General features: G+C 34.4%; 1 protein-coding gene across 4 annotated transcripts in view; it reads left to right on the plus strand.

The window, feature by feature from the left end:
- The window catches only part of LRBA (LPS responsive beige-like anchor protein), a 390,603-nt gene that overhangs the window by 51,928 nt on the left and 322,758 nt on the right, over positions 1–15,917 (plus strand). For all 4 annotated transcript variants that reach the window (XM_082758982.1, XM_082758979.1, XM_082758981.1 and 1 more), the window contains exons 16-22: positions 69–131; positions 1,897–1,994; positions 6,602–6,694; positions 8,052–8,160; positions 8,515–8,596; positions 10,282–10,405; positions 10,654–10,846. In XM_082758982.1, coding sequence (XP_082615108.1) covers positions 69–131; positions 1,897–1,994; positions 6,602–6,694; positions 8,052–8,160; positions 8,515–8,596; positions 10,282–10,405; positions 10,654–10,846 — 762 coding nt within the window. The remainder of the gene's footprint in view (positions 1–68; positions 132–1,896; positions 1,995–6,601; positions 6,695–8,051; positions 8,161–8,514; positions 8,597–10,281; positions 10,406–10,653; positions 10,847–15,917) is intronic.

Genomic DNA, 15,917 nt, shown 5'->3' on the forward strand with positions numbered 1-15,917 from the left:
TGATGCTCTTTTGGGAATGATTCTTTTGTACTTGAAAGATGATGCTTAAAACTTGATTATTTTTAAAGGACTATGGAATAAAAGAAGAAGAATTGCAGGCAATCCTCAATTATCTACTCACTATCCATGAGGTAATTTTTTAATGTTTGTTTTTCTGTGCAATACTTCTGCAGTTTGTGATCACAAAAGTATCTGTATTTCCAAGTATTACCTTCTTTATGCCACAAGATGGCTCTGTAGAGGAAGTAACAAATACTATTGTAGTGTGCCGAACTGCCAATATTCTTGCAGTGATTTAAGCACTATGTTCAATGTTAAATTGAAGTTCATTAAGCCAGTAAGTCAGAATGGTTTCCTATGTTGTTCTAAAAACCGATTTGCCAAGCAGAAAAACAGATGGTGAGACTGACTTAAAAAAAAAAAAAAAAAAAAAAAAAAAACACACAAAAAACAAAGACAAAATGTTGTTTTATGCTGCCTAAGTAATATTTTTTGTTTTGTTTTTCAGTCCTTTTTATTTTGCTTCTTAAATAAAGCAATAAAATTGAAAACATGCATTAAAAAATAAAGATGTATGTTAATGGCATCTACAAGAAGCATATAAACTTAATTGGGAGAAAATGTTGGTTACCACTGATACATCTGCATCTTCATATTTTAGCACCAGGAAAAGGCACTTTATGCCAGATGCAACATCAAAGACAAGGGAAATGGGGACATAAATCTAACTGATCTCATCTCTGTAAGGGTGCTTGAAATGGGTAAAATAAGGAATTAATTGAACTTCAAGCAGTACAGATTTTCTTTTTCTTTTCTGTTTACACCTATATTTTTCTTTTATTCTCTGTGCTTGTTACTGGTCCATACGCTTGGCAGTATCATGGTGAAGCAACTTAAGTCATTCTACTTCATATGGAGATGTAAAAAATAAGACTCTTGGTAACATATAAGAGTAAACCAGAATAGCAAAAGCTTTATGTGGCCTTCAGATGAGAAGGTTATATTTTTAAATTTTAAAGTTTGCATGGTCAAGTCTACAACGCCGAATCCTAAAGAATTAGGTATCTAGTGTATATTCGGAAAAAAACACCAATAAAAAAGTAAAATTCAGCCTTATCATAGGGCTTATTCATCAGTGATAGCGTATGTGATAAAAGCTAGTAGTGTCTTTAGGTGAAAACAGTTCTTCAGAGGGATGTAAAATAGATTTTCTAATAGGGAAAGAATCAGAATACTTCTTCAAAAGTGGAAAATTCTGGCAGCGTTCCTTTTAATACCATGAAGAATGGGAAAAGAAAAAACAGTTGCATTTTGCTACTTCATAGGTTATTTTTAGTTATAATTAACTTGGAACAAATTCATAAGATGTAGTTTGAAGTGCTTTAGACTATTAGTGTGAAAACTTTATTGAACAGCTTGAATTACCCACTTTAAACATTGCCTGTGGCAAGCTGTGGTATTTTTTTTTCCTAGGGTGGACATTTATTAGTAGAGATTTTGTGTTAAACACCACCCTCTGTCCCAGAAAACGTGCAGCATTTATTTCTAGCTCCTGTGCAGTAAAAGAGAGGGAAATGTGCATACAAATAAGTATGTGCATGGAAGGAAATAACATAGTCTAATGGTCCATTCCCTGTCAAAGGCTTACTTCCAAGACACAGATGTGTCACTTTTCACTCTATAAAAGAAAGTATTTTTTTCATAATATTTTCTCCTGGTTACATGCACTTGCCTTCCAGGTCTATAGCTCTTTTGATCCTGGCCTAATTGTTTTGGTCCTTGGTTTACTATTAACTCTCCAGATAATTTTGAATTATTTTGTAGTGATACTTTTAACCAAAACAATGCCCTAGCATAGATGCATTTTAATTCAAATGTATAACTTTTATTCAACAGGATGACAATCTAATGGATGTCTTGCAGTTGCTTGTTGCTCTGATGTCAGAGCATCCAAGTTCTATGATCCCTGCTTTTGATCAGAGGAATGGATTACAGTAAGTTGAATTTTGTAAGTGGGAAAGGAAATAGTATTTTGACCATACTGTTGCTTGCTAGAATTCCCATGAAATCTGAAAGGTCCTCATCAGTGCATGTGTTGCAGTCTCAGACTCCTCCTCTTGGGAGATTTTTGCATCCAGGTGTTCTTTTGACAAGAGGTGATGTTGGATTTATCATCAATGAGGCCTTTGTAAAAATGTTTCCAAGCTGCTGGTTGTGCTTAAACAGGTAGTAATCAATTTGAGTTAGTCCATACATAGAAGTTAAGTCTTCGTCTACAAGCATTTAGTCTTTTGCCTCCCATTCTTGCATATGTTTTTGGAATGGGAAGGTTTGACAAAAAATGTTTCAGGTTTCTTCTTATCTTTGTTAGCTTTTTTTAAAAATGCGTTATCAGAGCATTATCAGACTTTAGCAGAAGAAACCTTTTATTTGTTTAAATTGTCACTTTGTTGTGGACTGTTCACAATCTGTGTTCCCAACAAAATGAAAGATACTGCTTAACACTACTGTGATATAAAAGTAGGGAAAGTAGCAAATTCTACCAACAGTAAAAGCACAGGAAAAGATCTGCTAGAAAAAAGCTCTTGTGACGCTGATTTTTTATTGTAGTTCTTAGAGAGTCATCACATTATTGAACTTCTCTAATTTAAAATGAATCTGCCTGGACATGGCAGGGAAAAGACTGGAACAGGAAAGCAAATAGAAGAACAATTCCTAGAAGAGTATGTAGAATAGTAATTCTCTTGCTATGTAAAGGCAGAGTCTCATTTCATACATTTTGTTGCACCTATTGGTTAACCCCCATTTATACATACATTTTTTTCAGTTGCCCTTTCTCAAGAGACAACATTCAGGCACGTTCATAATTGTTTTCTTCCTTCTTAGTGCTAGGCTGTGTTTTTTTCTTTACCGATTTTCTTCAGCTTTGACTTCATTTGTATGGTAATGTATTATGCTATGGGAAACTAATAAAAACTCTAAATAATAAAGTATTTGAATGTCATGTTGGGTCTCCAATGTAATATGTTTGTTTTTATTTAACAACTGGCAGTAGACATTTTCTTTTTTATTAACTAGTATATGGGCAAGTCAGTATGAATAGTGAGTCCACTGTGAGAAATCATTTTGCTCTCCTGTCTCGTTTGTTACATGCCTTGCTCTGGTATCGTCTCCAGTCACTTAATGGGTTGCTTGTACTCTTAGTGATATACCTGCTCTTTGCAATTTTTTATTAGTTAAAAATTTAAAATGAACCTATCTGAATAAATAATTGTACAAAAATATATTTTTAATTTAATTAGGTAACCCTCACACTGTTAAGAAAAGCAGGGAAATGGATTATGTCCATTGGATGAACAGGGTATATTTGGCATGCTCAGTGGTTTGGTTCTGTAGTTGATGTGCTTGCAGCTTTCTTCAAGATAAATTATTTGTTGTAAATTACTTTTTTTTAATCACTCTTGGGATTTAATTTAAGTTCTAATATAGAACTAGATTTTATTTGTCTTAGTTGTCTTAGGTGAGGTGTCCTGGATTTATTTATCTGTTCCTGTCTTTAGCTATGTAAAAGGAAAGTAATATATAAGTAGTGGTGAATGCTCACTTACATATAGATAAGGTCTGTATATTCTGGATAAGTCCTTTGAACTGTTTATGACTGGCTGAACTAAAATGCAGTGTTGTAACACGGAATATTTTTGGAAAGGCTCTAGAATCACTGAGATCTTTATTATAATAAAGCTATGCAAATTTCCTCAAGAATCTATTCAGGAAAATATACATGAAAAGGTCCAATAAGGCACTGTGCCTTCTAATCCAATATAATTGCTATGGAACATTAGGTTGTTGTTGTTGTTGTTGTTGTTATTATTATTATTATTATTATTTTGTAGAGAGAGCTTAGTAGTCCTTGTTGTAATCAAATCAAATTTGGCAGATTCAAAGATCTGCCCAATATCGTGGGCTATAGCTGCATCAAAACCAATCTTCATGGTGGTGAGAACTGTACTGTCTGAAAAAGAAATGAAAAAAGTAGATGTAACTGATAACAACATGAGAACTAAAACTAAAGTTGTTTATGGGAGATTTACGAGCATTGAGAAAACATTGCATTTGTTATTTTTCACAGTGATAGAAGATCAATATTAGAACCTTTCACTATCTCAATAAATGTGTTTTATTAAAAGATTAAGTTTTAATTAGTAACAACAACTGTTTTTTATTTATGAACATAGTAAGACGTTAGTAGCACTTAAACATGGATGAATACATAGTAAGCATGCACTGCAAATTATTATTTAAAAGTTAAGGTAAATACTAGTCTGATTTATTTTATTTCAGGAAGTAGAAGATGTACACGATGAGATCTGTGCGGTATTACAGATTAAATTAGTAATGTCAAATATAGTTAAGGTTTCTGGACTTCCCACTGTAAGATGGCATTTCTAGTTGTTGTTAATTTATCTAACTTTCATCTGTTGTGTGGATATTCTCCTTGCTGTGTTGACTAAACCTGTTTTGTACCTTGCAAAAACTATTTTAGAACTGTTCGGATAGCTAAGTCTAGTACTTTGCTACAAATGCCCCTCACTGTCTGAAAGCTGCTTAGTGGAGAATTGTTAGCAGGTATAGAGCAGGAGTTTGGCACTGCAGGTGTGGCGAGAGTCTCTGAGTAGACCATGGTCAGCAGGATGGGGAGGAGAACTATAAGAGCACATCTGAGAAAAATCTGTGGGTTGAGATGAAGACAGTTGAATAAGTGGAGGAAAAGAGGGGAAAATGAATGGTGCAAAGGCAGTCACTTGGCACTTCCTGGAACTAGTTTGATGCCCAGCCAGTGTCTGAGCAATGACTACCTGGGAAAGATTCCCCCCAGTTTTATTGCTGAGCATAATGTACATGTGTCATGGAATATCTCTAGTCAGTTTGGGTCAGCTGTCCCAGCTGTATACTTCCTACTTCTACCTCAGCCTACTTCTGGGATGGGCAGAGAAGGTCTGCATGCTGTGCAAGCAGTGCTCAGCAATAGTTAAAATACTGGTGTCTTATCAACACTTCTGGTCACAAATCAAAAATGCAGCACTGTACAGGTTGTTCTGAAGAAAATTAACTCCATCCCAGGCAAACCCAGTATAGACTCACACTATTGTCTGATGTGCTTTTCCATGAAAGCTTCTCCCAGTTGTTGAAGCAGTAAGCTGCTGAAATCTGCTTATGGCTCTTGCAGTATGAGCTGGAGATGCACTTCTTTGAAAGTAGGGTGTCAGTCGGTTCACTCCAGTCCTTGTGGTGCTGGACATGAGAAACGAGAACAGGTTTGCACAGAAAGGTACAGAGTACAGGAGACAAAGGTCAATGCGGATATTTTGAAAGGACAGGTAGGAGGGAAAGAGATACAGGCTTTGCACACCAAGCGGAAAGGTTTGTTGTTGGTAAAGCACGTATTGCTGGAGGGTGTATTCCTTCATCTAAGGTCTGTGGTCAGGTAGTGCTCTATTGTCAGCAGAGATCTCTGGAGGCACTGGATAAGTCTTTTAGAATCACCTGTAGCAGCTGGTCAATAAGGAAAACAACTCCTACCAACTAGCTTAAGGTGTGGATGCCTACAGCAGCAGAATTCTAACAGTGAACTGTTCAGCTTTTTTTGAAAATACAGGTAAACTACATTGAAGACTATTTTACTTTTGAAAACTCCTTCTTGTGGTTACTAAATTAAGAACTCTGAAGTTAGAGACTTCTGAAATATGGGCTGTTCAGGAATTTTAATTTGCCTACTCCCCTTTTCTACACTAAACAAATTTTAATATAATTTAACCCACTTTTGATTCAATGAATAAGGTAAATTTCCTGAGAAGGAATGCTGCTTTAAAAATGTAGAGATGAGAAGCTTTCTAGTAATCTGGGACAGTTGAATGGGCAAATGATCCTGACATAACTTAATGCTGCTTTGGAGAATGGGTTGCCAGGCAGATCATTTCCAACGCATGTCCTTAGTTGTCGCTAATTATTGGTTTTTAATTTTTCTGTGGCTCCAACCTGAGAAACCTGATTTCTAGAAGACATGAGTATTTGCTAGTATAGCTGTGTTCAGCAAGAGCCTCCTTGTATAAAGAGGGTTGTATAAATGAATTCCTTTTCAAGGCCCTTGTATTTCAACTAGAATGCTAGCTTTATTGTCTGCAAATGTTAGTGGTAGTAAAAAAAAAATAAATAAATTCATTCGTCACTGTACCTATACAGCCAGGTATACATTAAAAGAATTGCTTGTTTAGTTTTCTGGGTAAATATCAGATTAATAAAGCTTTGCATATAGGAATCGCAGTAGCCTTTTTACAGATCTATATCTATCTATGTATCTATCTATCTATATATATGCTTTAGCTATTGATATTTGGGAGATGGTTAAATTTGACTATAAAATTTTTAAATCTAATTATAAAGTGTGAAATCAGAAACTATTGTGCAGTTGATTTTATTAATAGTCATCCTTTTAAAATAGCCTCAGAAAAACTCATTTGCGTTTTACTTCAGTTAATTTTCCAAGCCAAAAACTGCTGTATATTTCAAATATTTTAGGAAGCCTTATGTTTTCTCTGCTTAGGGTTGTCTACAAGCTTCTAGCATCAAAAAGTGAAGGCATCAGGGTGCAAGCTCTGAAAGTGATGGGATATTTCTTAAAGCATCTTGCTCCAAAGTAAGTACTGGTTTAAGTCTATCAAAAAGAAAAAAGAGAAGAAGGGGAAAAAAAATGCAATCATCTTATGACACTTATAAAATCATGTACATATAAAATCACATATATGTGGTATATATGTTTATATGTACATCATGTATTTGAGTGTATGCATTTTTTTGTAAATAAAATAAAACTATGTTGGTGGTTAATAATTAAATACACTTCACCAAATAGCAGCTGCTATTCTTTAAGTACTCTTCACTTTGTCATTAATCCATTTCTGACATGGTTGTATTACTAGTGTCTAGGTATTATCGCTTCCTTATCAAGTTCATTTATTTCTTACTTGCATTGTCTGCCTGCTTTTTAAAGTGTACTTTTTGCGTAATACCAGTGAAATCAGTAGCAAGAATTAGACTGTTGAGATTGAAACCCATATTGCTTACTGAAAATTAGGTTTCAGATTTCTCAAATGGCTTTTTAAACCTTCTTAATAAAATTGGTTAAAACTGCGCTAATATTGAACAAATTTACTAATTTTTTTTTTCATGTGCCTGGTTGCCTGTGTGTCTAAGCCATTTTGTGATGTGAATTTAACTAAGATAAAAGACTATATGTGGTTGTCATGGCTCAAGAGTCAAAGCAGATAAATATTTATCTTTACTCTACAACAGAAGAATATTTTACAAATACATAAAAGTTTTTGCCCTTTTACTGAGGTGACTAATGTAGGAATTGCTAATCATTCTCAGTTGAGCCTGCTTGGTAATTTACCTGTGAAATTATTTGTAATTCAGTCATGACCTTCACGTCTGTGTTACTAAGGCTATGGACATACATCAGTGCTATTTGTCCTTACTTTGAATAGTGGAAGTGTTGCACAGATTTCTCCACTATTTTTTGAGATATATTTTATCAGCATGTTTTTTAAATTTGTTTCTTTTTATCGTGGAAGTCATGAAATTGTGGAGCTGTGACACACAGTGTGATACTGATATTCATTAGCTGAGTTAGCTGGGAACTTTGCTACAATGCTAGATAACGCTTGAGATCGCTGTCCATGGTTAAAACGTGTTTTTGAGATAAATGAGGACAAAGATGTATTTGCCTTAATGTTTATCAAGAAAGGTGTGTTCCATCTTTTTGGGCCCATGAGTGAGTGGACCACATTTATGAAAAAAAAGATGTCTGTCTTCAGGGAGTGACTAGCACTTCCAGAATTGTTACACTTGCACTTTTCATTACCCCAAAGTGAAAGATTTAAGGTGCCAAAAACAACACCAAAAAAAATGTTTTCAGTAATTTTAGATTTTTGAGGCATATTTTTTAGCTATTTTAATATGTAAGCTTATTTTATCTTTCTGTACAATTTTAGGAGAAAAGCTGAAGTCATGCTTGGACATGGATTGTTCTCTTTGTTGGCTGAAAGGCTGATGCTTCAGACAAGCTTAATCACCATGACCACATACAATGTCCTATTTGAGGTAGTAATATACTGTAGTTAGGATCCAATCTTCATAATTATTTGTAAGTCATTGTTAGAAAATTGCTTACATATTTGTGCTGATATGTTCCAGATGACACCAAAACCTTTGTGTGATGTAGCTGAATGCTGCTTTTTTTTTTTTTTTCCCAAAGCTCACTACTTCATTTTTTTTGGCCTAAGTTGGTTATGCTCATTATGAACAATTCTAGATAATAAGTAAGGTGAAAATATATTACTGGATAATAAGTATAACTATGATGAAATGATGATGCTGTGTAAAAGATGGATCCAACTATTTTTCAGTAGGCTCTCCTTATGGACATTGACGTGGCATCTTCTTTCTTCTCTCTAGATTCTGACTGAACAGATTTGCACACAAGTGATACATAAACAACATCCTGACCCAGATTCAGCAGTGAAGATACAAAATCCTCGTAAGAATTTATATAAATTTCCAAGTGATACCAGAATAAAAGTCTTCTGAGAGTGCTTATTAATTACTTTCACCAGTCTTAATTCTAATCTCAGTTATACACAGGTTTTCATAAAAGAGATGAGATAATGTACATTTAGTTGGAGCTATTTAGGAAGCAAGTCTTCAGTCTTTTGAAAGGCATTTTACATGTCTAACTGTGTATGGAGTTCATAACTCACCCCTTTTGGCTGTGCAGTCATGTTATGAAATAGTTTTTCAAGACTTGTGTGCACAGAATATTTTGATTTAATACATGTTAAGGTTCCAGCACAATTCTGATTGCATTATTTAGTGATGCCAGACTAAATTACGTGAAATACGGAAACAGCCTTCATTTTAAATTACCTTCAGTGCAACAATGCTAGATGGAAAGTAGGGGAGAAATGTATCTGCTCACTCTTTTGCTTAGGTTACTTTATGGAAAAATATCTTGATATGAAACTTTAGATGTCTTTTGAACTAGGAGGAAATACTGATCTCCTTTCTTGATTTCTATGCATTATTAATATACTCTTTATACAATACAATAGAGTCACGGTAGCTTTGGGAGTTTGGCTTTTTTTTCTGGAGATATATAGATTTTTTTAACTTCATAGCTGCTTTGTTATTAAATGTAGGTCACAGTTGTGGGTTTGCTTCATGTGGAAAGTGGGGATGAGTAAGGAAAGCAAAGCAGATGGAGAAGAAAAATCTGGTTGTAGTGTCATGTGCTTTATGGTAAATCCGTATGAAGCAGATGTGATGAGATTTGTATACTCTTAATATTTTTGAAGTTGGCATTTACTGCTGTGATTAATACAGCTTATTTGCAGTGTAAGGTTTGAGTGTGGAATTAGGGACAACTGACTTATAGATCAGTTTTTTAAGATTGGTGCTGATTTTAATACAAATTTAGAGAAATTGTACAAGAGGGAACTAACACAGTGATTGTGTACAAATTGCATCTTAGTTGATTTACAAAGTGAACTTAATTTTTTTAAAGTAACAAGAACAGCGAATGTCCCATTGCTTCAAAAAGATAGCCACAGTTTTGGCTGTTTACGTGGAAAACAAAAAACAGTATGTTCCTAGAATATAACGAGAGGTGAAACTTAAAATAAGGAAGGTTTTGTACCCGTCCTTGAACATAATTTTATAACAAAAATTGTCAAGAACTATCATGAGTTGGTCGCATTGTTTGAAAATTCACACTTAATAAAGGAGAGCAAAATTTATGAATTTTTCTCATATGTTGATTTTATACATGATGTATTATGTGAACTTTGTCTTCTTAGAAAAAGGTTCTGACACGTTCTGATACTGGCTTGTTTTAAAGTCATTTGTCATTCAGTAACATTTGTGCTCCTTAAACCTGGTAATTCAAAAAAATTCCAGATTAATTTAACTCTGTTTCAGTTTTCTTCAGCTGCATAGGCCTGCAAATCCCCCTGAAGGGTGAGCAGGTTTGTGAACTCTCTTAGAAAAAGGGATTTGTAATAGTTAAATCTTCTACTCAGATAGAGATTTGCTTCTTTTCAGTGTGTGTATATATTATGTAGTATTATTTTTCTTGTAGAAATCAGCATACAAACAGTATTGGAAGGTGTCCAGTGTTTTAAACTGTGCTTAGTACTAATATTTCCTTGCTCATTAACTGTTTTACAGAGATTTTGAAGGTTATTGCAATCCTGCTACGTAATTCTCCACAGACACCAGAAACTCTGGAGGTTCGGCGAGCATTTCTCTCAGATATGATTAAACTTTTTAATAACAGCAGAGAAAATAGGAGGTAAGATGACTTACTTTATGCCCATATATACAAATATGCAGTGTAAGTAACAAGGTATGCTAGTGGATTAGCCTGGTTAAACAGACAGAGCTGTTCAGCAAATTCTGTAATATAGTTTTTGATACATAAAATTAGATAATCTTACATACAGCAGTGGTTTTAAAGATTTTGGATACCATACTTGGCTGATTATATATTTCTAAGATGTATTTTAAAATTTGATTTAATCACGTGTGTGTATTTTGCAGGAGTTTGTTGCAGTGCTCTGTCTGGCAGGAGTGGATGCTTTCTCTTTGCTGTTTTAATCCTAAGACTTCTGAGGAACAGAAGATAACTGAGATGGTGTATACCATATTTCGAATTCTTCTCTACCATGCAATCAAATATGAGTGGGGTGGCTGGCGTGTTTGGGTGGATACGCTGTCTATTACACATTCAAAGGTGAGTGTTTGAAATAATTGGGAAATTTTGTTATGCAATATAATTAATTTTCGTGTCTTAAGGTGGTAGATCATACAATTTGATAGTCTCGTAGCGAAGATCAGTATTTAAAATAAATAAATAAATAAAAACCAAGGTTTGTTTCTGTTACTGGATATAAATGTTTCAAATATTTGACAAAAAAGTATTAATTTTGTTATTTGAACACTTCAAACAAATATGTTTTGTTGTTGTTGCTGAAATAGTTAGAGTATTGATTTTTACAGAAAATGGCACAAATATTTTGGAAAGCGAGAACCGTTTGAGGAGCATTTTCTGAATAATTTTAGTGTTGGTGTGGGTTTTCAGTAATGGAATGAACACAAGGGGGCGCACCGTATCTATTCATAAAAATACCTTTAAGCAACATGAAAAGGCTGTAAAACAAACCAGTAAAAAGCAAAGATATCAAAGTTAAGACAGATGCTTCAGCTGTTAAGCTGTCATGGGATGCAGAGTGAGAACGCAAATCCTTGCAGTATGAGAGACTATTAGCCTTCTTCTTTTTGTTGTTGTACTTGCAACTAAAATTATATTCTCATTATTTGTGGATCTCCAAGCAAATAACAGTAATATAAAATATAACTGCCCTACCTTTTTCTTAACCAAAAATTGAGGCCAATGTGAGCCTTGTAATAATTACGGTTTATCAGAAATATTTATTGAAGATGACTTAAACTTTAAATTGCATCTTTCTAAATGCATGGAAGTTAACCACGTAAAAAGAGAACATCTGCAAGTCTTTGAATCCTAGTGATCATTTTATGATGTTAAGGAATCGTTAGCATTTGAGGGTCCTTGTTTTGTATGAATTACTCCAAGAAAGTTGGTCTTTGTAGACAGTAAGAATACTGTTATTTGGCAGTTCTGTTTATTCATAATATGCATAGCTTGATTGTGGTTATTTGGCTATGGAGACACAAATGTAGAAATCTATATAATAAAAGTGCATAGAATAATATCATTAAGCAGGCACTTGGCTAAATGGATTCCAGGTGTGAAGAATAAAGTGCCAAATTTTAACCCTTTACAAAGATTACATTTTAGTTATTGAAATACCCTTAATCATCCATCTTTTCTGTTGGCTGTGCAGTCCTCAAATCTGTTTGTTCTCTTTACCTCAAGACACAGAGGGTGTAGGTGGAGTATATTGTTCAATGGCAAGTTGTAGCCAGTGTGAAGATCCCTGATGTACTCTTACAGAAACTGGCATAATTTAAAACATTTCTGTGCTTGTTTGGAATTGCTGGGAAACTAAGCCTGGGAAAAGATAGAGAGGTGAAGGAAGACCACCTTTTTACCTCTGTTATACAGGATTTTGGTGTATTGAATTTAAAAATTACCTTCTCCATATTCTATAAGCTTTAGCTCTATTCTTTAACTCGTTTATGAGTTGTAAGATAACTCAATGTATGAAATCCCATTTAAATGGCTTCTGTATGAAAGTAATAATATAGATTTTTTGTCAGTATCTTAATTTAGTGACTTAATGTGGCTAATCAATGGTCTAGAGTTCATAGACTTAAATCTTTTTGTTGTTGCCTATTTTTTTTTTTAAGTGATCCCGTGGACAAATATTATGACGAGATCTGGTTTTACAAAATACCAAAAATATGAGATACAGGTTATGATACTTCTGACCTTTTTTTGATGAAGGCTGTGTATGGTTTTTATGCAGTACCATGGCAAGTGAGAATATGATGTGCTTTATGAGAATATGTGCTTTATGAGAATAGTGAGAATATGATGTCCTTTCATATTCAGTTCCTGGCATGCTGGTATAGCAAGGTATCCTTGGTGGTAGAATTAACTTATTGTATCAGTTGCCCCAAGTCTGACTTGTTGGCTTTCTGGTTAATATGTAAGGATTTTTTCTTCCTCCAACCTAATTTGGAGGAAGTTGAACAATGGCACGGTTGGAAGTGTGCGATTTCAGGCAGTGCTAGCAGCAGAGACATATAGTAATTTTGAAGGAATTAAAATGAATTTGAGGGAGATAATTTTGTTTGAACGTTGGTGCTAATATTATCCACCTCAACAAAAACAAAGGAAAATGATTAAACAACAAAAGCAACCAAAAACTAGCTTAATAACAGCAGGATGAATAATACTGCAATGATCAAAGGTTTTAAAATGGGATTTTTTTCACCTTTTTATGCTTTTACTATTTTAAGGTTTTTAATAAATATTTGCATTTTATGCAGCTAGCGGTAAAAAGCTAGGTGATTTTTCATAGCTGTCTTTTAATTACATCAAAAATCACGATGAATTGCTAAAAAGCTCCATGGCAAAACCTTACTAATCACTTGAAGATGTCCTTATATATCAATATCTAATGATAATGAATTTTTAATCTGTCTAATTTTATTTATAATATTCTTGTATCCTGTTATACCAATATTGAGATTCATATAGAATCACAAAAATAGACTCATACGTTACATGGTATAGACATAATTCAGAGGGCAAATTGTTAGGTGCTAAGTGCATCTCAGATGTTTTTGATTTCTAGTATGCTTTCAAAGTAATGCGGGAGTTATGGGAAGAAAAATATTTCCTTAACACTGGTAAGAGAATAACCAATTTGTGTTTTTATTATTTCATCTCTAATTGTATTGGGTTACTGCTTATTTTTCCTTTTTACAGCCCTTTGCTTCTTTCTTACCACTAATTTATAACACCATTCTATGATAAAGAACTAGTATATAAAGGAATAGTGTTACAGAATTGGATAGGTTTTGCAGAGCTACACATCAAGATACATGCAGCTGCTATAAAAAGCCAAAGAAACTCAATTGCAATTTTATTGTCCAGTTTGATAGATTTCCTGCCACCTTTGTAGCAGGGAAGCTGTTTGTCACTGTAACCCTCTCCTCCAACAGCTGCACAACGTTTTATAAGCAGCAACGGCTTTTCTAGCATAATTGCACTACATTGGTTTCCTTGCACGCAGAATTTAAAAGGTGTGTGTAACCTTTTTAAAGCCAAATTTTTTAATGTTACTCATGTATTCTGCTATTTCCATATTATATTTCTTACTGGTTTTCAAATATTAACATGTTGCATACAAATGTGCTTCATCTGTGGCTTCTAGATCAATAAAAATGTTAATGAAAAAATTAAATCAAAACTCAGGTTTGTTGTAATCAGCTAGCATTGAATTTATGAAAGCTTTGAAGAAGTTGAGTTTTTTAAACATTATAACCATGGCAGCTAGGCTCTAGACTTCATTCCTGTATTAGTGTTGCTTGGTGAAAAGAACAAATGGTTTTGTGGTTAATAATAGGAAACAAGTAAAGAATAGTGGACAAGTTGCCTTTTTGACCTTTCAGGTTCCCCAAGTTTTGAAAAAATGTAATGATTTACGCAGTATAATATGCCCCTGAATTATTTCAGGGTTTTAAACTACTGGAAAGAACTAACATTTGCTTATTTTGGGCTCTTATATGTATTTTATTACTTAAGAAGTTGCTTCATGTTATCGTATGAATTGGTTAAAGAGAAACATTTGGGTAAATTCTGAATCTTTTCAGTAGCTCTAAAAATTTTAGTATGACTCAGAAATTTTAATATGTGCATACTACAATTTTACTGTCTGTTAAGTGGAAAATATTTTATTATTTTGTTCACTGATCTAAATAGAGAGAAGTATAATCTTAAAATATTACTACTTGAAAATACAACGTATTTCTACACAGTTGTTAGTTTTCAGTCCGAAGTATGATTGTAATAAACATTGGTAAGTGTTAAGTAAATTTGTATGGTTTTAGGTGCCCCACTCATGTAATGCAAAAGAAAGAAAACTGTGTGTAGGGCTTACATATGTTGTGTTTGCCTGATTTTCATCACTATGTCAGATGCAGGAAAATGGCAAAAGCAGCAATGATGAGGTGGTGAAAGAATTAATATATGATGGAAATGTTAAAAACAACAACAACGACAAAAAAGCTTGAATTTGTAGAGAGGGAGACATGGCTCAGTAGTTTCAGAAAGTAACGGTCTATCAGCATCTCTTGAGTTCAAATCCCATTGGCATTCCTGAGCTGCTGAGAATGGTTTTCCCCTGGTTAGGAGACGGTCTCCTACAGTGGTGGGGGCAGGAATGTTTAACTCTAAGGCATTTTGAAGGCTTCAGATGTTCTTCATCTGAGAAGTGTGTCTGCATTGTCCTGAGGGAGAAGCAGAGGTAGCTAGTCAAGGGGGTTATTGTATTACTGTAGGTTTTCGGAAGCAAAGCTAGGGGAGGTACAAATTACTTACAGTAGCAGGATTGAAATACTTAAATATGGGGTTCATTCTTATGGTGTAAATAGCTATTCATAAAAATATTGCTTTTTCTAGATCTAAATGAATCTCGGGGGAACCACCTGATTTCTGGTGAGCAGAAAGAACTTCATGAGTAGAATGTGCATCCTCCCTTCAAACTGTGATCCTGATCAAGTTGTCCTTTTCTAGTTGTTCCCTTGTTAGAGTTTCTTTCGTAGGTGGCATATGGAAAGGCTTTTCCTGATCAGTACCCCTGAGAAGGAAGTGATTTCATTATTCAGCAGGCAGAATAGTTGGAAGGAGGGATATAAACCACTGATGGGCTCTTAAGAATGCAGCATGTATGGTTAATGCAGAGCTCTTCTATCTCACTGTTCACTCAGTTTGGGTGAATGGAACGTCATGGCTAAAGGCAGGAAGTTAAAATTTGATTAAATTGAACTGAAAGTAAAGACTGAAATGGGAGGTAGGAGTAGAGTGAGCAAAGTAGACTGAGAACTTAGGAGGAGGAAAGAACAGGATCAGGTGAGTTGATGGAGCTACGCTGAAGCCCTAAAAGAAGAAAGTATAAAAGATACCTACCTTTTGTTGAGAAATGCCAAAGGCCTCAAAAAGAAGAAATGGGGAAACACATGGGCAGGGGAAACAACTTTGGGGGGGGGGGGTGGGGGAAAGTAGCAGACAGATATGAGATAGTCTTCCTAAGAGGACTTGAAGAGAAAATGTATTCTCAGATGTATAACTAAATGGAAAAGCATTGGAAGAT

Source organism: Aythya marila, assembly GCF_965140915.1.
Source record: "Aythya marila genome assembly, chromosome: 4".
Taxonomy (NCBI): Eukaryota; Metazoa; Chordata; class Aves; order Anseriformes; family Anatidae; genus Aythya; species Aythya marila.